Here is a 27413-nt window from a genome sequence, read left to right on the forward strand (position 1 = left end):
ACCTGCATTCCTTGACTCGTGGCCCCTTCCTCCGTCTTCAAGGCCAGCTGCATAGCATCTTCAAAATTTCTCTATGACTCCTGCTTCCATTGTCACATCTCTTCCTCTGACTCTGACCCTCCTGCCTCCTTTTTTTTTTTTTTTTTTTTTTTTTTTTTGCTGTACGCGGGCCTCTCACTGTTGTGGCCTCTCCCGTCGCGGAGCACAGGCTCCGCACGCGCAGGCTCAGCAGCCATGGCTCACGGGCCCAGCCGCTCCGCGGCATGTGGGATCCTCCCAGACCGGGGCACGAACCCATGTCCCCTGCATCAGCAGGCGGACTCTCAACCACTGCGCCACCAGGGAAGCCCCTGCCTCCTTTTTATAAGGACTCACTGGATAATCCAGAATACTGTCCCATTTCAAGATCCTTAATCACACCTGCAAAGTCACTTTTGCCACATAAGGGAACATATTCACAGGCTTTGGGAATTACGATGTGGGCATCTATGGAGGGGCATTATTCTGCCCGTGACATAGACTGTTGGGTCTCTGGCTATGATGGAAATGCTTATGAAGGGCCTGGGAGGAGGAAAGTGACTTAGGAATTGGGGAGTGGGGTATGGTCAGAGCGTAATAGCAGCTGGTGCTTTTGAGGACAGTTCCCTGTCAGGCACCATGGGCCTGATCTAACAGCTCCAGGGGTTAGCTGTCCCGTTTTACAGACCGGAAACCACCCAGAGAAGGCTTTCCGGAGGGGGTAAAAATTTGAGCTGGATTTTGAAGGGAACAGAGGGGTTTGGCAGCAGGTGGGAAAGGCATTCCAGAAAGAGTGTCCTTAGGGTGCAGGGGCAGGGAAGTGAGAACTTGGTTGTGAATGGGGACTGGTTCTTGGGTGGGGACATCTGTAAATCAGTCCTTTTTCTCTCACATGAACTGTATTATTTCTTGAAATAGTTTTAATAAATGTTTATTCATGAGCACCCACCACATCCTGGGGGTGTATATGTTAATAAGTCACTGACCTGAACTCTTAGCTGGAGGCTTGACTTAGTAACTCCTGATGTCACACCTTGTTACCCTCCCCACCGGCAGCAAATTAATGAAACTCAGCCTGGAAAGGTATTTGATTAGCACTTTATGAGCCCTGCTCAGTGCCAGGCGCAGTGCAGGTAGAGACTCAAGGAAGTCCCAGCCTGCCACATGGAGTCTGTTGTTTCAGGCTCCTAGCTGGGTAGCCAGGATTCAAACTGGGCCCTGTGACCGCAGAGCACCGTGTCTCGGGCACTACACTGAGCTTTGGTTTTTGTTTCTTTTATTTTCACCAACTTTATTTTTTAATTGATGCATAGCTGATTTACAATATTATAGTAGGTTCAGGTGTACAGCACAGTGATTCAGTGTTTTTATAGATTATACTCTATTAAAAGTTATTACAAGATAATGGCTGTAATTCCCTGTTCTATAAATATATCCTTGTTGCTTATTTATTTTATACATAGTAGCTCGTATATCTTAACTTGCCCCTCCCTTTATCTCTGTCCCCACTACTTTTGGTTTCTGTATCTATGAGTCCCAGGCATGTTTGGATTCAGAACTCAAATGATGTCATCACTGTTCATTTTTCTCTTCATCTCTTGTTCTGCCCTTCACCAAAAGTCAGCTTTGTTCTCTGGTGGCCTCAGCCCGTCTCAGATTAACGTCCTGCAGGAAAGGACTGACCTTCTCTTCCAGTTGCTCAAGCTAAAGCCCCAGGCTTACCTGAGATTAGGCCATAGTGGTTTGACTTGAGTCACATGCCCACCTCTGAGCCAATCACTATGGCCAGGTGCCCAGTGCTGTGATTGGCTTAGTGGGGTCATGTGACACACCCCGTTACCTGGGGGTGGATCCCCAACCCCAACCCCATGACTGGAGAGTGGGGGAGAAGCAGATCCCCAAACAGAAACAGGTGCGTGACACGAGGTGGTCCATAAGTCACCCAGTCCATTGTGGTTGCAGTTGAAGACCATTGAGTTCTGCCGTGCTGGCCATATACTAGTGTGTGTACTGGTGGCCCAGCACAGCCCGTGTTGGCTCTGGGGTGCTGGCTTCCAGGAGTGGTGGGTGGGAGATTCCAGATCATTTCTACATCAGGAAGGCAGCTCCTGGGGGTGAGGGGAGCCCCAAGGAGGGCCGGTGGTCACTGTGGCTTGGCCCACAGGCCTTGACCTAGGCACTGCAATCATCGTTTCCTGTCCCAGTGGCTGTCAGAGAAGCCCTTTACAGCAGGACGCAGTGAGAGCAGTGGTTCAGTGGCCAGAGCCGAAGACAGCCTCTTCCCTGAGGACCCCTGAAGAAGCTTGGCTTGGCTGCTAACCAGGCGTCCAGGTCACCAGCCTGGCTGGGACCCAGGATTCAGCCCCCTTTATTGATGGTACTAAAAATGATGATGATAATTATAGTCTTAGTGCTTGTTCTGTGCTAGCACTGTCAAGTCAGTGGGGTGGGTACAGCTCTGCATCCCAGGTTATAATGCGGAACCCGAGGCCAAGAGGTTAAAGTCACACACCTAGTAAGTGGCGGAGTTGGGGCTTGAACTTGGGTCTGACTCAGAACTCTGCTCAGCTGCCTCTCCATAGAAATATCTTCCCAGGATGTGTCAGGGCCTGGGAGGGGAAGATGCGGATGCCTGAGTGAGGGCAGAGGAAAGCTTCTCGAGAATCCTGACGGCTTGGGAACTGGGGTTCTGCTCCTGGTCTCAGTCTCTCTGCTCACAGAGAGGCCCTCTGTGGGCCGAGCAAAGCCCAGGTTAGATGGAGATTCCTAAGAGGCTGGTATTGGAACAGGCATTATGGGGCTGAGTTATGCGCCAGTGAGGGCTCCTTGCCTGTCTAGGGGAATCCACCATCCTCCAGGTGTCCGGTCTTTATGGGCAGATGTGGAAGCAGCTACAAGTTAGGTCTCTGGATTGAGACCACAGTTTTCCTAGGCTGACGTGCCCAGGCATCAACTTGTCATAAGAGATATGATGTGACTTTTTATGACATGGGAGAGAAGGGGCACTGGACCAGATAGAATTAGCAAGTAGTAGGAAAAAAAGAAAATTATAGTCTATTATGTAAGTTTAGATAGCAAACTCTGAAGATTGTGAGTCCAGGATAATTATGGTGCCGCGTGATGTAAGATCACGCTGCCCCAGGCTCTCTCTGTTTCACGGCTCTGCCATCCTCGGCACATGGCTTCCTTCTCATGAATAAATTTAGCTCCTTGAGCTCCAGCCATCACACCAGCATTCCAGCCAGCAGGAAGGAGAGAGAGCAGAAGGGTACACTCCCTCTTTTGAAAAACCATTCCCTAGATAAACAACAAGGCCCTACTGTGTAGCACAGGGAACTATATTCAATATCCTGTGATAAGCCATAATGGAAAAGAATATGAAAAAGAACGTATGTGTATGTATAACTGAATCACTTTGCTGTACAGCAGAAATTAACACAACGTTATAAATCAACTACACTTGAATAAAATAAATTGAAAAAAAAAAACAACAAAAAACCCTTCCTAAAGTTGCATAGAACCCTTCTGCTCATATCCCCTTGGCCAGAACTGGGTCACATGGTCACGCCTAATTGCAAAGTAATCTGGGAAGCGTAGACCTTATTATGAGTGGCCGCATGCTTAGCTAAAAAGCAGTGGTTCTGTTATTAATAAGGAGAGAATAGCTGTCGGGGGACAGTTAGCAGGCGTTACCACAGCTGCCTTTTCAAAGCAAATGTATGACAGCTGAAAAGCCATGAAACAGATCCCCCTCACTCAGTTCTGGAAAACATATCAAGTGCCCGCCGAGTACGAGGCACTGTGCCAACTAGGGTCACAGCTGCTTGTCTGCAGCTCATTTTGTTTCCCAGCGCCCAGGAAAATGTCAGGTCTGTGGTGGGACGTGGCCAAGGGCTGGGGTTCTGGTCCTAATTCCCCTGTGAACTCCTGTGGAGCCTCAGTCAGGCCACTTTCCCGCTCGGCTCCCCTCACAAATGGGGAAGTTGGCGAGATGAACTAATTTGGTCAAAGTCACCAGTAGCACAGCTAGGATTTGCACCCTTTGGCAGCCTGGCTCCTGAGCCCGGGCTCTTAACTGCTGGGCAACACTGCCTGGAGCTCCGTAGCTGAGGCTGTGGCTCCGGCCCCTCCCCTGGCACCAGCGCAGCCCCAGAGGCCAGTAACCTGGCTGGGCTGCTGGCAGCTCCAGGCAACCGTGTCTCTTGGTCAGCAGGGACTCTGGCCAGGGGCTGACCAGGGCAGAGGAGGCATTGGGGCTGGGAGCGGCCGAGGGTGGGGAGAAGTGGGCACAGGGCCCAGGGACGATTTTGGTAACAAGCAAGATCAGGTGGCTTTGGCATCGGATCCAGGCGATGACTGTATTGCCCAGAGGGTCAGAAGCAAACTCGGAGGTTGACACCCAGAGCAGCGATTTTCAAACTGAGCTGAATAATCAGTGTGGGTGGTGCATTAAAGATAAAGAGTAAAAAAGAAAGAAAAACAAGTAGAATCGAAAATAGCAGAGGGCATTGTACAAAGTAAGGCTAAGTACAGTTTCCTGAAATTTTAGCTTACATTTTGTAGGTGGGTACTGGGTTAGGATATAAATATATTTCTTGCTCTGATGACTGTCAAGAAAATGCTGAAGCCTCAGGTCTAGAAAACTGCCTCCCGATGGAAACAGCTGTTAAGAATAATTGGAATTAGTTGATTTAAAAATTTTTAAAGTTTTTAATTTTTTTTTATATTGAAAGCAACCAGCTTTGTAAAAACTTAAAACAGGGCTTCCCTGGTGGCACAGTGGTTGAGAGTCCGCCTGTCAATGTGGGAGATACGGGTTTGAGCCCCGGTCTGGGAAGATACCGCATGCCACGGAGCAACTAAGCCCGTGCACCACAACTACTGAAGCCCGCATGCCTAGAGCCCGTGCTCCGCAACAAGAGAGGCCACCGCCATGGGAGGCCCGCGCACCGCAGCGAAGAGTAGCCCCCGCTCGCTGCAACCAGAGAGGGCCAGTGGGCAGCAACGGAGACCCAATGCAGCCAAAAATAAATGAATAAATTAAAAAAAAAGACACTTAAAACAGTACAGAAGTGTACAAAATGTTAAAAACTTCCCTCCACCCCCTAGCTCCCAGTCCCACTGCCCATCGCAGTGCTGGCAGCGCTCTTGTGGGCCCTTCAGGGAAGGTACCTTTTCTTTTAGCACAGATAGGATCCCCATAATGTAACCGCTCTTGTGCAATTTGCTTTTTATTTATTTATTTTTTTAATTATTATTTTGTATTATTATTATTATTATTTTTTGCTGTACGGGGGCCTCTCACTATTGTGGCCTCTCCCATTGCAGAGCACAGGCTCTGGATGCGCAGGCCCAGCGGCCATGGCTCATGGGCCCAGCCGCTCCGCAGCATGTGGGATCTTCCCGGACCGGGGCACGAACCCGTGTCCCCTGCATTGGCAGGCAGACTCTCAATCACTGCGCCACCAGGGAAGCCCGAACTTGCTTTTAAATGTAACGGTTTTTCTTGTCTTTTCCTTTTTCCTTTTTTTTATTATTATTTTTAATCTTTTTAAAAAACATTTATTTATTTTATTTTTGACTGCATTGGGTCTCTGTTGCTGCGCTCAGGCTTTCTCTAGTTGCAGCGAGCCGGGGCTACTCTTCATTGTGGTGCACGGGCTTCTCATTGTGGTGGCTTCTCTTGTTGCGGAGCACGGGCTCTAGGTGTGCGGGCTTCAGTAGCTGTGGCAGGTGGGCTCAGTAGCTGTGGCTTGTGGGCTCTAGAGCGCAGGCTCAGTAGTTGTGGCACATGGGCTTAGTTGCTCCGCCACAGGTGGGATCTTCCCAGACCAGTGATCGAACCCGTGTCCCTTGCATTGTCAGGTGGATTCTTAACCACTGTGCCACCAGGGAAGTCCCACGTCTTTTATTTTTTTAAACATTAGATTATTGAAGTATATTCACAAACCTACCAATCCACTTATTTAAAGTGGATTTAATATAGTCAGTGGTTTTTTAATGTATTAACAGAGTCATGCAACCAACACAGTCGGTTTTAGAACATTTTCATCTATTCAGAAGAAACCCTTTAGTGATTGTTCCCCATTTCCCCCCGACTCTCCCCTCCCCCGTCCCTAGGCAACCACTCACATACTTCCTTATAGAGTTGCCTTCTCTGGACTTTTCATATAAATGGAATCGTTCAATATATGGTCTTTTTTGAACTGTCTTTCACTTAGCATCAGTACTTCATTCCTTTTGTGGCTGAAGAGCATTCCGTTGTATATATAGACCACATTTTGCTTATCCATTCATCAGTTAACGGGTGTTTGGATGTCTCCCCTTTTAGGTATTGCGTATAATACTACTATGAACCATATGTCACAAGTTTTTGTTGTGGACATGTTTGGGTATATACCTAAGAGTATAGTTGCTGGATCATATAGTAATTCTGTGTTTAACTTTTTGAGAAACTGCCAGGCTGTTTTCCAAAGTGACTGCACCATTTTACATTTCCATTAATAGTGTATGAGGGGGCTTCCCTGGTGGCGCAGTGGTTGAGAGTCTGCCTGCTGATATAGGGGACGTGGGTTCGTGCCCCAGTCCAGGAAGATCCCACATGCCACGGAGCGGCTGGGCCCATGAGCCATGGCCGCTGAGCCTGCGAGTCTGGAGCCTGTGCTCCTCAATGTGAGAGGCCACAACAGTGAGAGGCCCGCGTATCGCAAAAAAAAAAAATAGTGTATGAGGGTTTCCAATTTCTCCCCATCCTCACCAACACTTGTCATTTTCCACTTTTAAAATTCTATCCTAGTGGGTGTGGCTTTGATTTGTATTTCCCTAATGGCTAATGATGTTGAGTATCTTTTCATGTGTTTACTGGCCATGTGTATCTTCTTTAGAGAAACGTCTGTCCAAATCCCTTGCCTTTTTTGTTTTGTTTTTTTTTTTTCTGGCTGTGCTGCGTGACATGTGGGGTGTTAATCCCTGACCAGGGATCAAACCCGTGCCCCTGCGGTGGAAGCGTGGAGTCTTAACCACTGGACTGCCAGGGAAGTCCCCCTTTGCCCATTTTTTATTTGGGTTATTTGTCTTTTTATTGTTAAGTAGTATGAGTCCGTTACATAGTCCCTTATCAGACATGATTTGCAAAAATTTTCTCCCATTCTGTGAGCTGTCTCTCCACTCTCATGGTGGTGTCCTTTGAAGCACAAAAGTTTTTAATTTTGATGATGTCCAGTGTATCTATTCTTTTGTTGCTTGTGTTTTTGGTGTCCTATCTAAGGCTTTGCCTAATTCAGTGGCACAAAGATATTCTCTTATATTTTCTTCTGAGAGTGTTAGAGTTTTACTCTTATACTTAAACCTTTGATCCATTTTGAGTTAGTTTTTTTGGTCACACTGTACAGCTTGGGGATCTTAGTTCCCCAACCAGGGATCAAACCCGTGACCCCTGCAGTGGAAGCGCGGATTCTTAACCACCAGACCTCCAGGGAAGTCCCCACTTGGAGTTAATCTTTGTATATAATGTAGGAAGGTGTTCAGCTTCATCCTTTTGCGCGTGTATATTCACTTGTCCTGGCACCATTTATTGAAAAGAGTATTCTTTCCGCATTGAATTGCCTGGTACCCCTTTCAGAAGTCGATTGGCTGTAAATGTGAGGGTTCATTTTCGGACTCTCGGTTCTGTGTCTATCCTCATGCCACTATCACCTGTCTTAATTACTTTAGCTTTGTAGTAAGTTTTGAATTCAGGAAGTGTGATTCCTGTAACTTTTACAAGATTCTTTTGGCTCTTCTGGGTCCCTTGAATTTCCATGTGAATTTAGGACCAGTTTGTTAATTTATTCAGTGAAGCCACTGGGATTCTGATAGTGATTGGGTTGAATCTGTAGATCAGTTTTGGGAGTATTGGCACCTTAGCTATGTTAAATTTTCTGATCTATGAACACGGGATATCTTTACACTTATTTCGGTCTTCTTTCACTTCTTCTGACACATTTTGTTTCTCACTGTACAAGTCAAGCACTTCTTTTGTTAGCCAAGATGTTTTATTTTATTTTTTTTGGCCGCATGATTTGTGGGATCTTAGTTCTCCGATCAGGGATTGAACCCGTGTCCCCTGCCATGGAAGCGTGAAGTCCTAACCACTGCGCCACCAGGGAAACCCCCTAGCCAAGTTTTTTATTCTTTTTGATGCTACTATAGATAAAATTGTTTTCTTAATTTCATTTTTGGATTTTTTTCATTGATAGTATATGGAAATACTATTGATTTTTGTATCCTACAATGTTGCTGAACTCTTTCTTGACTATCTTTGCATGTCTTTGTGTATCTAGAGCTTCCGTTTTCTTTGTAAGAGTCACACAGTATTTCATGGTGTAGAAAAACTGTAGTTTATATAACAGGCCTCCATTGATGGTCATTGTGGGCTCTTCCCTCTTTTTACTGTTACTGATTGTGCTACAGAGAACGCTCTTCAGGCCACTCATCCATTCCGGGGACGTGTGTTGAGTGCCTGCTCTATGCCAGGCATTCTTAAGGCAACAGGGCTACAGATGATAAAGAAGTTAAATGAGATGATTTTGGCTTGCTTGGGAAAATCTCTTTGAAGAAAATAAAACAGGGTGATGTGCTAGGGAGTGACTGGGTGTGTGTTTGAGAGGGGTTCTTTGAATTGAATCAGAGAAGATTTCTCTGGAGAGGTGACTTTTGAGCTGGGATCCAAATGATGAGAAAGACCCACTGTTGGGAGATTGGGAAGGTTGTTCCAGGCACAGGGAACACAACAAGTACAAAGGCCCCGAGGTGGAAAATGGGCCCCCAGTGTTCACGGAACACAAAGAAAGCCCATGGGCCTGGAGAGCTGCCAAGGCCGGAGGAGAGGTGGACAGGGGCCAGACTAACACAGGCCTGGTAGCCTTAAAAGGCGTTTGGATTTTGTTAAGAATGTGAAGAGAAGCTGCTGGAGAGTGTCAAGCAGAGAAATGATTTGATCTAATTTATGTTCTAAAAAGATCAGCCTTGTGGCTTAAGAAGCATTTATTTTCTGTTTCAAGTGCTGAGTTCTTCAAAGTGGAATTACCGGGTGGAGGGGTTTGTACATTTAAAATGTTCCTAGACACTGCCTGCCAGTGTCTCCCCTAAAGGTGGAAGTAGTTTTCACTCTGAGGGTACCCGCTCCTTCCGTGCCAGGGGCATTTGGGGTGAGGTGCCCTGCAAGCTGTCAGCCCCTGGACCCCAGCACCCATTCTCTTGCTTCCTTGCAGGACCCTCACTGCTGCATTTGCCCAGTAACTCTGGCTGTGCCGCCCAGCCCTTGGGTAAGACGGGCGTCCCGGGAACATGGCAGAGGAAGACCTCATCTTCCGCCTGGAAGGCGTGGATGGCGGCCCGACCTCCCGGGCTGGTGATTCAGATGCAGACAGCGATGGTGAGGAGGGTTACTTCATCTGCCCCATCACTGATGACCCGGGGGCATACCAGAATGTTAATTCCAAGGTTAATAACTACTACAGCAACCTAGACAAAAGCGAGCGCTATGGCTCCAGCGGGTCCCCGGCCATCTCCTTCCATTTCAAGGTGAGTGCTCCCTCCTCCCCCTCCCCCCTCCCCCCACTCCCCCTGCCCAGCTCACCTGCCGTAGGGATGGGAGGTTGGGGTCGCTGGTTGAGGTTGTTTCCAAACTCTTGCCAGTGCGTAAATTCTGGATCTGAGGCTATGCCTATTAACCTGGGAAGATTCGGTTGTTTTAATATAAGTTTCATTACTTTAGAGCAGTGTTTTACGAATAGCTGCTCTGTACCCACTAGTGGGTTGTGGCAACCTTGGCCAGTTTTTTAAGACCTAGAACAGAACAGAATAGACTAGAAAATATTGGAGAGGGAGGTGGGAGGGGAAAGAATATCAGCACTGACAGTCGTAAAGATATTTTAGGGACACGTACACACACGTTTACACACTCACATATGCAGTGACCAAATTGCTTGTTGACGACCAGGTTCTCCGACATAGCGGTTGTGAAGTATTTTTGTTTCATCCCTGCATTTGTGCGTATGAGGGTCTAGAGAAAGGATGTAAAATGTAGTTTTTCATGTCGGTTTTGGTCGAAAGAGCCACTGCTTAGAGCTGGGCATCCTTCTTCTGGATTGAGGAAGAGGGGACTTATTTTGTTAGGAATTTGTGTTCATACCATGGCAACGCTGGTATAGAGAAGAGGGAGAAAGGCGAACGTTATTGGACTTTTGTATAATAACTGGTGGTGAAAAAAAAATTTTAATGCAGTAATGTTATCCTTATTTAAGTTAATCCTCACAAACAGTATCAGTTTGTACTGTAACGAAAATGCCTGTTACCACTTTGGGATTTGAAATTGAAGTCATTCTTCTCTAACTGGAGAATTAATCTGTTTTTAGAAAATTAATAATTCTAGTTCTCAGACAGTTGTATATTTTTCCTTTCAAGTCAGAGTTCTAGCTTAGCTCCCTCGGGCAGGCAGCTCCAAAAATAGGCCCGTGGGTCCCCTCTGAGGTTGGGGGGCCCCTGAAGGGTCAGGTTGCGGCTTGCCCTGCTTTCCTGTCCTAAGGTGGCTTCTGAAACACACACTCTGCCCCTCAGAGGGCAGCGTGGGAAGACAGGGGAGCAGCCTGGCGCTCCTGTCTGTTCCAGTAAGTCAGGAAGGCTCGCGGAAACATGGATCCCTGCAGCCTCGTGTACCACGTGTGAGGAGATCCAGGTGCCAGAGGGGGCCGGAGGGGTCAGAGCTTGTGAAACACAAACCAACTCATGCTAACTCAAGTGAAAAAAAAAAAGGGAAATTTATTCTAGCAGTCAAGAAGTGTTTCTTGAGACCCACAGGCAGAAACAATGTCTGGCCTCTCAGGGGACAGATGCAGGAAGCTGGAAGGCCACAGGACTGTCTCTCTCTGTCTCATTCCTCAACTCTCTTTGCCTATTCTTTATTCTTCTCTGCACCTCAGTCTACACAGTGGGAAAATGGATCCCCCCAGCCCCAGGGTCCCCTCATTACAGACGGAGCCACATGCAAAGACAGATCTGACCTTCTTCCATCCCAGCTGTAAGAGGAGAAAAATCTAATCTGCTTGGCCCAGCCCGAGTCAGGCATCCTCTGTCTCTGGTCCAGTCAGTCACCTCTGGCCAGGGCACACAGCACCGTGGGGCGCCGGGGATCACAGGACGGGGGCTGCTTCCAGAGGAAGAGGATCCTGGAGGCCTCCTAGTGGGGCAGACCCCTTAGAAGGGCTCCACCCACAACCGCCTGTTCAGAGGAGCCATGAGCCTGGTTTGGCCTTTTGGCAAACACTGAGTGGGTCCAGGAGCTGGAGGGTCTCAGACAGGGAGGGATGGACACAGTCTCTGACCACAAAACTCAGTATGGTAAATCCTTTAAAGGAAACACAGACGGAGTGATCCAGCAAAGGGAAGTTTGTCTATAAGTCTGGCTTGAGCTTCATGAGGGCAGGACCCTGTGGCCTCATCATTCATCCCCAGTGCCGTGCACACAGCAGGTGCTTTATTCGGAATCAGGAGAGGAATGAGTGCTGAGCTCACTTCACTGGGTGCTATCTTGCTAAAGGACAGATAGGGACAGATAGTCGGTATTTACATAAAACAGAAACTGCTGTGGACCATTTGACAATAGTTATTAAAGTAAAAAATACTTAGACCTCAGAGTTATAATTAACATAGACTATTACATTAGTTTCAGGTAGGGACAATTCTTTATTTGGTGGGACTGTCCCTTATATCGTAGGACATTCAGCATGTCTGACCCCTGCTCATTAAATGCCATATTCTCCCCTATTCATCATGACAACCCAAAACGTTCCCCACCGTATATTTGCAAAGCTCGCATGAGGAGGTACTGCCCTCAGTTGAGAACAAGTAACAAAACATTTGTACAAAAAAAAAAAAAAACAACATTTGTACAAGTGTTCAGATTTACGTATTCAAAGATGTGCTTTGCAGTATTGTTTGTAATAAAGAAAAAATGGAGACAGCTCAAAAGTTCCATTGAGAGGGGCCTGTTTAATTATAGACCATGGTCCTAACAGAATGCTGTATTTACATTAAAACAAAAATGTCTCTATGTGAATTGACTTCAAAACAGTGCCAAGAGGGGCTTCCCTGGTGGCGCAGTGGTTGAGTCCGCCTGCCGATGCAGGGGACACGGGTTCGTGCCCCGGTCCAGGAAGATCCCACATGCCGTGGAGCGGCTGGGCCCGTGAGCCATGGCCGCTGAGCCTGTGCGTCCGGAGCCTGTGCTCCGCAACAGGAGAGGCCACAGCAGTGACAGGCCCGCGTACCGCAAAACAAGAAAAAAACAGTGCCAAGATATACACAAGATATATTTTTTGTGGGGAGAAAACAAAATCCATGAAAAGCTCTTGGGAAAGTGCTGGTCCATAATAAGGACAAACAAAAATTAGCTATTTTTATTTTTATGTGCTGTGAAGTAAAAAGCAAGTTGAAATATGATCCCACTTGTATCAAAAAACATATATATACATATATTAGTATTTGCATAGCAAAAACTCATATAATGTTATAAAACAATTTAAAAATTACTAACGAGAAAAAGAAGGAATTTGCATCCAATAGTTAATGGTGATTCTCTCTGGGGGAAAGGGTGGCATTAAGGGGGACTTTGATTATCTACATGGTATATATTTTTAAACATTGGAACTTTTAAAACTACACGTATGTATTACTTCTGTGTGCAAAAGGATGTTTTTCGCAGAAGAAAAATAAAGCAGCACAGCCAGGTAACTGCCCCTCCCCTAAACAAACATTAGTAATCGGCTGTCCTTGGGCTTCCCTGGTGGCACAGTGGTTGGGAATCCGCCTGCCAGTGCAGGGGACACGGGTTCAATCCTTGGTCTGGGAGGATCCCACATGCTGTGGAGCAGCTGAGCCCGTGAGCCACAACTACTGAGCCTGTGCTCTAGAGCCCACAAGCCACAACTACTGAGCCCACATGCCTAGAGCCAGTGCTCTGCAACAAGAGAAGGTGCCACAGTGAGAAGCCCACGCACTGCAACGAAGACCCAACGCAGCCAAAAATAAACAAATAAATAAATTTATAAAATAATCGGCTGTCTTTAAAACTCATCGATTCTGCAAGAGAAAGTTCAAAATCCTCACTGACGATGGTAGCTCGTGGTCCGCAGGGGCCCCGCACCTCTCCCTGCTCCTGCAGCAGGCTTCTCTGTTTTTTTCTGCCGTACGTGGACCTCTCACTGCTATGGCCTCTCGCGTTGCGGAGCACAGGCTCTGGACGCGCAGGCCCAGTGGCCATGGCTCACCGGCCTAGCCGCTCCGCGGCATGTGGGATCCTCCCGGACCGGGGCACAAACCCGTGTCCCCTGCATCGGCAGGCGGACTCTCAACCACTGCGCCACCAGGGAAGCCCCAGGCTTCTCTTTTCACGCCTCTTCCTGAAACCTCTTTCAGTTGGGTCTGTTAAAATGATTGTCCAGCCTCCCTAGACGCCCTGCCCTGGCTGTCGCCTTGGCATTCCTTGGGGCTCGTAGCAGACCTTTCTGTGCATCTGTCATTCTTGAATGCCATTCTGTTTATGAGTCAGCCCCTGACCTCAAGGCTAGGGGCTGTGTCCCATCGCACTTCATCCCCTGTACTCAGAGGAAGGGCTGTTTAAGGATGAGATGTAGCTCTTGGCTGCCCACCATCCTAGGTGATCGAAGGGAGGCTCTATGGGGTTCTTGTTGCCAGTGGTGACTTCAGAGGGAGATAGCAGCTCAGTTTTCCAGACCTCAGTCTCCCTGGCACTCAACAAACTGAATGTGTTTTATCATTTACTCTCGACATGGCAACTGAGTTGTTTAACCAAAATGGCTACCTGGCATTCCTCCAAGGTGGTGCCACCCTGGCACGTACCAGACGTGTATTGTGAACTGTTGAGTTTGTCACTGTCAAGGCCAGGGCATTTTGCCTGAGTTCCCAGGGGGATGGTGGGAGAATCCTTCAGGGGGCCACGCCCTGGGTAGAATGTCAGGCAGCCAACCAGAGGATGTTTATACAGTTTATCATAACATGGGAAAGTGCTTCTGTTCTGGAGTTAATTTTAAAGAGCAAAATATAGAGTATGATTTAGCTCTGTAAACACACACACGTGCACACACACACACACAAAACAAAACCCTAAAAGGAAGTACATCAACACGCCAGCAGAGCTTGTCTTAGGATAGGATCATTTTTTTTCTACTTCTGTGCCATGTCTACATTTTCTAGAATAAGCATATGTTTTTCAAGTTTTTAATAAAGTGGAAAATTTTATTTAAAAGAATTGTTTTCCTGGTCTGAGAATATCTTGGGGATCATTCCAATTAGCACATATAGATCACCTGTTTTTTAAGTGAATTAAGTTGTATTCCATCACAAGATGTACATGGGTTTATCTAGCCAGTCCCCCTCTCTTTAAAAAAAAAAAAAATTATTTGGCTGTACCGAGTCTTAGTTGCAACACCTGGGATCTTTGTTGCGGCGTGTGGGATCTAGTTCCCTGACCAGGGATCGAACCTGGGCCGCCTGCACCGGGAGCGTGGAGTCTTAACCACTGGACCACCAGGGAAATCCCTAGCCAGTTCCTCCTCTTGAGGGACACTTGGGTTGTTTCCTTTTTTGCCTATTACAAACAGTGCTGTAATAAATCTATACACATATCTAAACAAACTTTAAAATACATGTATTTTATAATATGTAAATAATATACCTACACGGTAGAAAGAATTCAACCTGTACAAATGGTAAACAGTGAAAAGTAATCCTCCCACCTCTGATCCCTGTTTCCCTGGGGGATGTCCTTCCAGAAATGTTCCTTGTGAGTATAAGCGTATGTACGTACGTGACTCTCTTCCTTTTCTTTTTCACAGAAATGTTAGTTTACTGCAAACCTGTTCTGCACTCCTGTGCTGTCTTCCCATATTGGCACATATGAACTGAAATCAGCTAGAACTTATATAACCGGCACTGTGGATCAGGCAGGCCCGCTTTACATGTTTTACTCATATCAACTCCTTGAATCTGCACAGCAGTCCTATGAGGATTGGTGTTTTGACAGATAGTAAAACCAAGGCTCTGAGATCTTAATTTCTTGATGCTTCGAGTGCAGTGTGTTGTCTTGCTTACTTTGTTTTGTTTTTCTAATGGCCGAATAGCATGGCATTATCTGGAGGCACTGTCATATATTTAGCCAGTCCCTCGTGGGTGGATGTGAAGGTCGTTTCCAGTCTTTTGCTACCACAAACCGCTTCCGTAAGCATATCTTACGTGTGTCTCTTACATGTGCGTGTGTCCTGGTGCCCACTCGGGGGTGCTCCTGCCAGGTAAATCCCCAGAGGTGGAATGGCTGGAGCAAAATGTTTGTGGGTTTAAAACTTGGCTGAGCATTGCCCATTGCCCTTCAAAGAGGTTGCACCGGCATTGGTGCTCCCATGACGCATAGGCATGCCTGCTTCCCACGCCCTTCTTGGTAGACTTTGGTGATTAAACTGATACTTTCAACCCGCCCAGGGTGGCTCTAACAGCTTGGTCAAAGTACAGCAATCACCCCAGAATGAAGTGGATGAGCGTCTGATGACTCACTGGGAAAAAAGGCGTCCCTGCCCACCCGAGCCCGGGGAGACCCCAACCTCGCATCTTTGGGCTTCTGCCCCTGCCCACTGACCACAGGAAACTCTGTGCATACGCAGAGGTGGTGACCATTTTGGTACTTTGCCCAGTGCTCTGGGAATGCAGAATGGGAAAGAGAAGCTTAGGTGTCCTGGGTCCAAAAAGCTTTGGACCTCCAGCAAAATAAGGACCTGCTGGGCGGATGAAGGAAAAAGATGTTGCATCTGGCATTGGGCAGGAAGCCGTCAGTGACCTGGTGTCTGGAAAACAGGAGGAGACTGAAGAGAGTCAAGCCTGGCTGGAGGGACTCATCTTTATGAAGCACGTGGTCCTTTATGGAATATGCTGGATATTGATTAACAGGGGTTCCCCTTCTTTAATTTTATTTTGTAAATTTTTTAGCAGCTTTATTGAAATATAATTTACATACCATACAATTTAGCCATTTAAAATGTACAATTCTGTAGCTTTTAGTGTATTCATAAAATGATGCATCCACATCACCACAGCCAACTTTAGCTCATTTTCATTGCCCTAAAAGAAGCCCCATACCTCTTAGCCATCACCCCCCAGTATCCCCATCCCACCCAGACCCTAACACCCACTAACGTTATTTTCAGTCTCTGTGGATTTGCCTCCTCCAGACAGTTCATGTGAATAGAATTATACAATATGTGGCCTTTTGTGTCTGGCTTCTTTCACTTAGCACAGTGTTTTCAAGGCACATCCATGTTGAAGTGTGTGCCGGTACTTCATTCCTTTTTATTTTTTATTTATTTATTGTTTTTCAGTACGCGGGCCTCTCACTGTTGTGGCCTTTCCCGTTGCGGAGCACAGGCTCCAGACGCGCAGGCTCGGCGGCCATGGCTCACGGGCCCAGCCGCCCCACGGCATGTGGGATCTTCCCGGACCGGGGCACGAACCCGTGTCCCCTGCATCGGCAGGCGGACTCTCAACCACTGCGCCACCTGGGAAGCCCCATTCCTTTTTACTGATGATGGATGTGCCAATTTCGTTTATCCATCAGTTGATGCACATTTGGGTTGTTCCTCCATTTTGGCTGTTTTGAATAATGCTACACAAGTCTTTGTGTGACCATGTTTTCCTTTCTCTTAGGTAGGTACTTGGGAGTGGAATTGCTGGGTCATATGGTAACTCTGTGTTTGGTCCACGTTCTTGAGTCCTGGGTCTTCCATTTCATGGTTGCTGTAGATCTGAAGGCAAATCACCTCCTCACTTTCTGAGCCTTGGGTACCTCGTCAGTAGACTGGGAACTATCCCACCTGCTTGTCCGTCCTTGGCAAGGTTACCACGAGGTGCCGGCCAGGATGCTGTCTGAGGAAAGACTTCCAGGAGACAGGGCGCTTTGTCATCCTAGGGAATGTTATTGCTTTGCTGGTTATTGTTCCCATCCTTCTCTTCCTGTCCTCTCTAGCCATGACTCTGAATCCCACTGGTCAGGGAAGATGACCTGCAGCTACTGTTTTCAACAGAGAGAGATTTCTTGAGGATTTTTAACTTTGTTTCCTTTATAATCATTTTATTGCTTATAGAAGTAATGTGTGCTCCTCGCAGAAGACAACTTTGAAAGTGCAGATACAATTGCTGTGAAGGTCTTGGTGTGTATTTCCGTATAAATACAGACGCGACTAAATAAACAGGGACTTTTCCTTACAATAACAGGATTTTGCTATATACGTTCTCTAATAACCAGTTCTTCCTCAGCAATCAAGAAATGGTGGGCTTCCCTGGTGGCGCAGTGGTTGAGAGTCCGCCTGCCGATGCAGGGGACGCGGGTTCGTGCCCCGGTCGGGGAAGAGCCCACATGCCGCGGAGCGGCTGGGCCCATGAGCCATGGCCGCTGGGCCTGCGCGTCTGGAGCCTGTGCTCCGCAGCGGGAGAGGCCACAGCAGTGAGAGGCCCGCGTACCGCAAAAAAAAAAAAAAAAAATAGAAAAAAGAAATGGTGCATATCTTTCCACATCAGTAAATGTGGATCTAGTCCATCATTTTTTTAGTGGCCCATGGCAGCCCGTTGTATAGGTATGCCACAGTTTCTTTAAGTATTTCCTTTTGTGGGATCCTTAGGAAGTTTCCAGGTTTTTGCTATTATATTCCGTGCTGGGTTCCATGGAAATTGCACGAAACCTCTAAATGCGTGTGGCCCAGAGTGGGGCAGCCACACAGTGGTGTGGCCTCTTTCCATCCCAGAGCGTGATGTGCATCTCCACTTCTTCCCACTTCTTTTACTTGTCCTTGGCTGTGGTTTAAGCCCTTTACTGTCGGTCAGGAGGGGTAAGTAGGGCTGACTTAGGGCTGTAGTTCTTAAATTCTACAGAAGTGATGATGGGGAAAACATATTTTATAACATCTGCTTACTGAATGTTACAGTTGATGTTTCAAGAAGGAAGCTTCGGGCTTCCTTGGTGGCGCAGGGGTTAAGAATCCACCTGCCAATGCAGGGGGCACAGGTTCGAGCCCTAGCCCGGGAAGATCCCACGTGCTGCGGAGCAACTAAGCCCGTGTGCCGCAACTACTGAGCCTGCGCTCTAGAGCCCGCATGCCACAGCTACTGAGCCTGTGTGCCACAACTACTGAAGCCTGCATGCCTAGAGCCCGTGCTCCGCAATAAGAAGCCACTGTGATGAGAAGCCTGCGCACCGCAATGAAGAGTAGGCCCCGCTCACTGCAACCAGAGAAAGCCGGCGCACAGCAACGAAGACCCAACGCAGCCAAAAATAAAAATAAATAAATTAATTTTTAAAAAGAAGGAAGCTTCAAGGAGCTACTGGATGCTTCATGTAAGATCCAGAGGCTTTGATTGCTGTGATAGTAGTAATAAGAATAGTGATATAAAAACAGCAGCAGTAGCTGATAACATCATATGTGCCAAAGAGATTGCAAACACATTAGCCACATGTCTGGTCTCACTCCTGGCATATTTCAGGAAATTTACTATTATTATTAATTAATTCTTTAGTTAGTTTTATTTTATACTCTCAGGCTCTGAGAAACCGAAGCCATTCTGTTCTCTTCCCAGGATTATGTTTTCCTCTTTGTGAAACCCCCTGTTTTATGTAAGAATAATTAGTCCACTCACCTGAGTTTTAGGTGCTTTGAAGCTAGAGAATGTTAGAGCTGTGAGGGCCTTAAGGTCATCTAACCCAGTGATCTTTGTTTAATAGCGTTGACTTACACATGCAACGCCTGAAGACATTCTCATAGTAAAAAAAAGAATGTAGATGAAGATGAAGTCACCTTGAGCAGCCTCTTATCTTCTTCTGTTCCCAGAGATAACCATTGTGTCAGTTTCGAATAATCACTTTTCAGACCTTTTAAATTTATTTTTATCTTTAATTTTTATTGAAGTATAGCTGATTTACAACATTATATTAGTTTCAGGTGTAGAACATAGTGATTCAGTATTTTCAAGGATTATACTCCATTTAAAATCATTATAGGGGCTTCTCTGGTGGAGCAGTGGTTAGGAATCCTCCTGCAATGCAGGGGACACGGGTTAAAGCCCTGGTCTGGGAAGATCCCACATGCCGCGGAGTAACTAAGCCCAGGTGCCACAACTACTGAGCCTGCACTCTAGAGCCCGCGAGCCACAATAACTGAAGCCCGCATACCTAGAGCCCGTGCTCTGCAACAGGAGAAGCCACCGCAATGAGCAGCCTGCGCACCGCAACGAAGAGTAGCCCCCGCTCTCTGCAACTAGAGAAGGCCCACGCGCAGCAACAAAGACCCAACGCAGCCAAAAATAAATAAATAAATTTATTTATTTTAAAAATTAAGTCATTATAAATATTGGCTATATTCCCTGTGTTGTAAAATTTTCAGACCTTTTAAGATGTATTTATATATAAATGTACATTTATGCATATATCTACAGACACACATATCCTTAGAAATCTATGGTATTTTTTTCATATATATATTTATTGAAGTAGAGTTGATTGACAGTGCTGTGCCAATGTCTGCTGTACAGGAAAGTGACTCAGTTACACACATAGAGACATTCTTTTTATATTCTTTTCCATTATGGTTTATCCCGGGAGATTGGATATAGTTCCCTGTGCTATACAGTAGGACCTTGTTGTTTATCCATTCTACATGTAATAGTTTGCATCTACCAACCCCAATCTCCCGTTCCACCCATCTACCCCCCCATCCCCCTTGGCAACCACAGGTCTGATCTCTGTCTGTGAATCTAAGAAATCTATAGTACTGATTTGTGGGTTTCCTCCACCAGTAAATGGTGTCATGCTGTTTGCTTTATTCAGCACCTTGCTTTTTACCCCCAGACAGTAGGCCTTAGAGATTGCCCATAACAGCATCGTCATCTTTTTAACGGCTGCATGCAAGTATGCCAAGTGTACCTGATCATCCCCCTGTGGACTGGCAGGTTGTCTGTAATGCTTGCCTGTTACATAGCGTTACGAGCACCGACCATCTTTGGGCTGGCTTACCTGAGCACACCTGGGTAGGTGATCAGAATGGCTGGGTCAGAAGTCAGTGAAGAAGGTTCATAACCCCTGGCCGACCATCTGGCATAACCAGATGGCCCTCAAAGGTGGCAGTACCAGCTTCCACTCTCCTCACAGTGTCTGAGAGCACTCACTTCCCGGTCCTCCGTAACCACCTGTTTTTCCTAACCTGATGGATAAAACAGTACCAGTGATTTAAGTGTAGCTGAGGCTGTTCAACTGTCATGAGCACTGGGTGCTCGGTGAGCCACTGTTTCTAGTGGGAGCATGTCTACCCCACGGGTGGGGACAGGAAAGAAGTTGACCACCAGTAGTCAAAATATTCTTCATTGTCTTCTGTAAATAAGGAAATAGAGGTTCCCCAAGTTCGTCAGCAGTGGGCCGGAACCAGAGCTGAGGGAACTGAATCTTAGTACAGGACTTTTTTTTTTTTTTTTTTTTTTGCGGTACGCGGGCCTCTCACTGTTGTGGCCTCTCCCGTTGCAGAGCACAGGCTCCGGACGCGCAGGCTCAGCGGCCATGGTTCACGGGCCCAGCCGCTCCGCGGCATGTGGGATCTTCCCGGACCGGGGCACAAACCCGCGTACCTTACATCGGCAGGCGGACTCTCAACCACTGCGCCACCAGGGAAGCCCAGTACAGGGCTTTTTATATTGTGCTTACAAAGAAAGTCAGTTGCATTAAACCCACGTGTTGCCAATAAGGTATGGCTTGATTTTTTTTTTCTGGGTTTGTAAAAAAAAGGTAATTCTGAGCCTGTGAAATAACATGCCCTCTAATTCTGAAATACTTTTTTCCTTGACTGTTTTTTTTGGTTGCTGCCATAGCATCCAGCCAGCAGGTAATTTCTGTCGATAATCCTCATTGAATGGGGGGCCCTGTCTTTGGTTGCTTAGGGCGTGTCTTAGTCACCGGTTGAGAGAGGTACATTGAGAAAGTCGTGTGTCTCAGGCAGAGAACAGGGCGCTTGTACAGACATGCTCAGAAGGGCGGCCTGCTGACTACTCAGAACTCAGCGGGCTCCTTGACAGGTGGGGGTCAGAAGGCCGTCCCTGCCATTCGCAGCAGCTGGAATACAAAAGGGGACTGTGGCACTTTTTTAAAGTACAGAAATCCAACAACTGCTTTAGTCGTAAACATGTCTGCTGCAGGGTTATGTGTAACAGGGAAAAGGCAGTGACAAGCTCAGAGTCTCACTGTGGAGAACCACAGGTGAACAGTTAAGTCAATAATGATAAACCCATGCAGTGGATTGTTACACAGCTGTTACAGCTAACTTGTAAATTCATGATGTGATGTTTGTGTCAAAAAATTTGAGTGATTTGTTCTTTGCTTCTTGGAGTGTAACTTAGGAGAATCTTTTTGGAGGAGAACTCCAAATTTCTAAACTTTGTGATGCAGTGATTACACTTCCAAGAAGTATGTCCCACTGAGCTCTTGCACAGGTACGCAGAGATTAGCTACGAGGATGGTCCCTTTAGCACTGTTTATACGAGGGATTATTAGAATCTAAATAACCATCAGCTGAGGTCTGAGAAACAGCTTAAGGTACATTTATACAACTGTGTATCCTGCAACCATGGAAGGGAAACGAGGTCGATCCAGCCTGTCTGTACGTATGACATGGAAAGGCTGGGTCCAGGATCCTGTGTTAAGTGGAGAAACGTAAGATGCAGGACACAATACCGTCCCAGTGCTCTTAAATTCATGTGTGTGTTAACAAATGCATGGGAGGAAACCTGCAGAATATCTAAATCAACTGTCAGCTGAGGTTTTCAGAGGAGTAGAGGTTAGAAAGGACTGCTGCTTTCTAATTCAGAATTCTGTAGTACTTGTACTTTTTTGTAATAAGCAGATCAAACATTTGGAATCAGGGAAAAAAATCAAGATCACTAAATAAAGAACCAAGTCCCATTGACCCACTCCTGAAAGGCTGTAAGTTATATTTGCAGTGTGATTCCAATTTTATTTAAAAATGCACGTAAGGGATCTGGAAAATAACTAGTCCAAAGCATTGATGATAGTTGCTCTGGTGGACGGCACGTGGCAGATTTGAATTTTCTTTGTCTTCTGTATTTTCCAAGTGTTTTCATTAAGCATGAATTACCTCCAAATAGGAAGCAAAAGATTACGGGCCTCATTTTTAGACTTTGCAGAGATTAGAAAGCCCCAGTAAGGGAGCCCTGGGCCGTGTGCGTGCATGTCTGTGTGTGCCTCATCTCCTCTGAGCAGGCTCCCAGTGATGGAGCCTAGGCCGGGGGCATGCGCTGGGAGCTGTCCTGTTTGGACCCAAGTCCGTGGAAGAGCTCCTAAGAGCTGGTCCAGGAGGCTGAGGGATGCCATTGTGGGGTGGGGAGGTCTGGAATCTGCCAGGCCCAGACAGTGGCCAGCCCACGATCCAGACCCTCCCTGTGGCTCAGGCCTGTGGCCTGGAAGGGAGGTTTGGTCTCACTGATTGCTCTGTAGAGGCTGTCGGGCAAAGGTTCAAGCCCTACAGGAAAAGATGGAGAGGGTATTGCTACCCAGTGTGAGAGTCGGAGTGTTTGTTTGGAGGGGACAAGAAAGGAGTCCACCTTGGGATTATAAAAGCAGTAAAATGAGCTACTTTTTTTTTTTTTAATATTTATTTATTTGGCTATGTGGATCTTCGTTGCGGCACTCGGGATCTTTGTTGTGGCATGTGAAATCTTAGTGTGGCATGTGGGATCTAGTTCCCTGACCAGGGATCGAACCTGGGCCTCCTGCATTGGGAGCGTGGAGTCTCAGCCACTGGACCACCAGGGAAGTCCCAAATGAGCTTCTTAAAACAAAAAACTGGGGTCGTACTATGATGCTGTTGGGAATCAGCATGTTCTGTCCACAACGTGCCTTGGTCATCTTTCCCAGCTGGTACCCTGGAAGCCCCGTTCTTAACAGGGCTTGAACGTCTGGGGACATGTTTTCGGGCAGCACAACAGTGGAAGGCACTGAGGCACCAAATGGGTGGAAGGCAGGGATGCTGAACCTGCAACGCGCAGAGCAGATCTGCACAAGGAATTGTCCTGCACCCCCAGGACCTTGGAACATCTCATGGGAATCTGTTCATAATTAACTGAGAACTTAGCACTTTGTTAATGTCAAGGCAACATATCTTTTGCATAGTTTGATATACTCTTGAGTTTAAGAAGGTTAAATTGTCTATGAATTTCATTTAGGGCAGTAAAATGGGGTGTATTTATGATTTATACAATATTTATGAAAAGGTGACATTGGGCCTGATAGAGTCCAGAATTCCCACCATAAGGCGGTTTAGCATTTTAAATGAATAGAATCAAAGTGTATTAACCACTCCCCACAGACGTTTGGGATGAATTCAGTTTTGCACAATCACAGTGATACCTCTTGTACACGTGTGTTTGCACACTTATGTTTGTATTTCTAGAGGATACATTCCTAGATGTAGAATTGCTGGGTCAAAATAAAGGAATACAGTTTTTCCATTTTAGTACATTGCCAGATTGCCTTTAGAAGAGGTTTATACCCACTGACAGCACGTGAGAACACCTGTTTCCCCACATCCTGGTCAGACTCGTCATTACCAGCTGTTAAAATGTTTGCCAGTCTGAACAAGGCGGGATGGGGGAATATCATCTTATTTTCATTCTCAACTTTTTGATAACAAGTGAAGCAGTATGTGTTTTCTATACATATTATGTTTCTTCTTCGGTTTTGTAGTTAAGACAGGTCACTTCTGGCGGTGGGAAAGCTGGGCCCATGTGAGCTGTGCCCATGTGAGGTCTTTTGGGAACTATGTTCCTACAAGGATAATAGATGGGAGTGATTCTCTCTGACTGATGCTGTCTGCCTCCCCAGAGGTCGGAGACACTGGGAAATCACAGGGTGAGAGGAGCTGCCCTGCACTGTCCCAGAAGCCCCTGGTCTGGACCTAACACTCCCCTTTGCTTCTGCAGGAAGCTTGGAAGCATGCAATCGAGAAGGCCAAGCACATGCCTGACCCCTGGGCCGAGTTCCACCTGGAGGACGTTGCCACGGAATGCGCCACACGTCACAGGTCAGTACCTTGTCTATAGACACTATATGACCCCAGTCCACAAGGAGTCCTTGGGGTTTGGGTCCTCCTTCTGCTTAAAATCAGTGAGGCTTAAGCACCCTTGGAGATCAAGGAAAAGGGAATATAATAATAATAATATCAGCCAGTATTTGAGTATTTACGCATGCTTAAGGCATTGTGCGTGATCTCATTTAATCCTTACAGTGTGTATTTAATCCTGTAAAGTGTGTATTCTACAGGCTAGGCTGAGCTATGCTGCAAGTACAAATACCCCAAGGACTTTATGCAACAAAGGTGCATTTCTTGCTCATACGAAGTTGGATGAGAGTTGAGTAACTCTTCAGGGCATCTCAGGGATCTAGGCTACTTTTGTCTTGTGGCTCCATCATCTCAACACATGACCCCACAATTGCTATCAAAGGGAAAGAAAGCAGACCAGCCTTTCAGTGCCTTGGCCCCAGGAAGATTCACAAAACAGAGCTGGGAGGGTCTAGATTTCCTATTTGAAAAGGCAGAAGGAAGGAAGAGTGTTTTCAGGGGGTTTCAGGAAGAAAAATAAAAACAACAAAACGCTACCACCAACATAATAATAAGGAGGACTATGGTGATGATGACGAGGGTCCTTATTTACTGAATTTTCCATCTGCGAGGTACTGTTTACGCACTCTATATGTATTTACTCATTAAATAAAGTCTGGAGTAGTTGTGTCAGGCCTGCGGCGCTCCTTTGAGAATCTGATGAAGCCATCTCAGAAAGTTGCACACATATGTCTAATTTGACTCATAATTTTAGAAGACTCATGGATCTGCCCTGGGGCCTGTCTTGTGTCCTGTGACCTCTGTAGACCCCTCCAGCTCTGACTCATCCAGGTGAACCCTGTGAGTTCCCTCAGTTGCCCCAGTGGAGAGAGAGGTTTGAACGGGGTCACCCAGGTAGTTAATAAGATAACTTTCTGACTCAGATCAGTGTCTGTGAATTAGTCAGGACTCTTTTTCAAATGCAAGTGACAGAAGCCCAATTCGCAGTGGCTTAAGCATAGAAAGGAATGGTTGACTCATCTACGTGGGCTTCACGTATGGCTAGTCCCAGATGCTCCAAGGATGCTTTTGGCTCTGACCCCAGATAGACTGTCTTACATCAGTGGCACACATGGCTCCTAGGAGCCCCACATTTCATCTCACTCAGTGGGAAAGGATCTTTCTTTCTCGATTTTTTTAAAAACAAAAGTCCCACATTTGAATCTCATTGGCCTGGCCTTGGTTATAGACAGGTTACTGAACCAGTCATTGTGCCAGGAGCTTTGCTCTCACTGGCCAGGTCTAGATCACATACCACAAGCAAGAAGGTGCTGGGGGATCAGCTTCACCCAGTCCGTATGTTCTGAAAATGGAGGATGGTGGTTTTCCAAAGGAAAATCGGGGTGCTGTTACCAGAAGAAAGGGGAGCAGTTGCTAGGCAGGCAGAAACAGTGGAGCCCTCTCCACCTTTCTGCAATGTGTTCCTGCTCCCACCTTGTGAGGAGATGGGTTAGAACCTAGTGTGCACCTTTCCCCATTTCAGAGGCTGACCTCCTAGTGGGCTCTGGGGTCTGTGCCGGCAGCTGAGGTCAGCATCGTCGGGGCCCCAGAAGGCCAGGTTGCGGACTCTGTTCCTTCCTGCCTATAAACGCAGCGTGGTGGCTGGTCGGTGACATCTGGCCTCCAGGCTGAGGACACCAGGCTACCAGGGAGGCCCTTGGAAAAGCAGGACTCACGTGCTGGGCTGGTTCTGGGTGTCCCTGAGCTCCTTGGGGGCCAGGGACCAGGGGCTGCGCCGAATTGTGTTTATTTCTTAACCATAGTAGCTGATTTCACCTGCCCTGGCTGCCAGCAGAGGGAGGTCAGGCACTGATGGCCAGAATGTCCAGAGATTTCTAAATTGGAGGCTTCCACCTCTATTGCTGGTTCTTAAAGAGCTCTGCTGCAAGCCAGCCCTTTACTGGGACAGATTTCCTGTTCATGTGGGTTGTACCCAGGCTGGTTAAGAGCAAGGTTCTGTTTGAAACCGACCTGGGTTTGAATCTTGGCTCTCAGGAAGGTTTTTTCACCTCTCTGAACCTTGGTTTCCCCATCTGGAAAGTGGGCACAATATTTGTACGGATCTCACAGGGCTGAGTGACGGTTGATGGAGGCTCAGCACACAGTGTATGCTCAGTGAACTTAGAGCAGCTCTGTCCTCTGTAAGGTTAGTGATTGTGAAGGACAGTTAAGACCCTTCCAGTGTTGCATGTCTCTGCCCTCCCCCAACTTCTGGGCGCCTCTCAGCTTTCAGTCTGTTTGGAAGTGAGGGAAGACTACTTCCTTTACCTTGGCCTCTACGTAGTAGTAATAACGATGATTGCTGTTATTTATCATTGAGCACAGTACTGCCATGGGCTGGTGCCAGCAGGTGTGTGGCTCTGACAAGCCTTCCTCCCCACCCTGGGCCTGGGGTGGGTTAACCGCCAGGCCTCTGCTTGTTTTTCAGGCTCTGAAAAGGCTGTTCCCATGAGCTGGGAGGTTCTGGAGTCTGTCGCCCCTGAGGGAGGGCCAGGGAGGCATCTGCTAGAGCTAAGAACACCTCAGCCCTGGGGGAGGTTTAAGATTTTAGGGATTTACTGAGCCAAGGAGCTTCCTACCAGGCAAACCTGTTAAGGCCCAGCCAGGCCTAGGGGTAGATTTGCTCTGGGAAAGAGGATCCCTGGGAAAAGAGAGATGAAAATGTTCTGGAACCCTCTCCATCCCTCTCTGCCTTGGGTGTGTATCCAGCAGCCCCTTTCCTGGTTGGACTCAGAGGCAGGACCCTCCCCCCAGCCCTGCCTGCACCGGGACCTGGGCTGGGCCTCACACCGGCAAGACCGAGGATGCTGCCACCTCCCATCCTGGGACACGCCATTCATTATCTAGGCCAGTTATAACAAGGATATTTACTTATTCAACTGTTCATCCAACATGCGTTTATTAAGCCTCCCCTGTACCAGGTCCTGTTCACTGGCCTGCCTTTGTGGAGTTACAGTCCAGTGGGAGAGCCAGATAGGTAGGGAACAAGCCCGCCCACTGCACAACTAAGCGCTGGGGACATGGTGGAGAGGGAATAGCTGCCTTTGACGAAGGGGAAGGAAGCCAGTGTGGTGGGGACCTGGGAGGGAGGGGGAGTGTCCACAGACCCAACCCAGGAGGTCAGCTGGGCCTGTGGGTAGAGAG

The 27413-nt window shown here is 47.2% G+C and overlaps 1 protein-coding gene across 4 annotated transcripts in view; it reads left to right on the plus strand.

Annotated features, from left to right (window-relative positions):
- EEF2K (eukaryotic elongation factor 2 kinase) overlaps positions 1 to 27413 on the plus strand; it is a 63567-nt gene that overhangs the window by 5149 nt on the left and 31005 nt on the right. For all 4 annotated transcript variants that reach the window (XR_004345678.1, XR_004345677.1, XM_032604225.1 and 1 more), the window contains exons 2-3: positions 9270 to 9582; positions 24091 to 24191. Coding sequence is in view for 2 of the 4 variants with exons in the window: in XM_032604225.1 (XP_032460116.1) it covers positions 9346 to 9582; positions 24091 to 24191 (338 nt within the window). In the remaining 2 variants the exon portion in view is untranslated. The remainder of the gene's footprint in view (positions 1 to 9269; positions 9583 to 24090; positions 24192 to 27413) is intronic.

This window comes from Phocoena sinus, chromosome 15, assembly GCF_008692025.1.
Source record: "Phocoena sinus isolate mPhoSin1 chromosome 15, mPhoSin1.pri, whole genome shotgun sequence".
NCBI lineage: Eukaryota > Metazoa > Chordata > Mammalia > Artiodactyla > Phocoenidae > Phocoena > Phocoena sinus.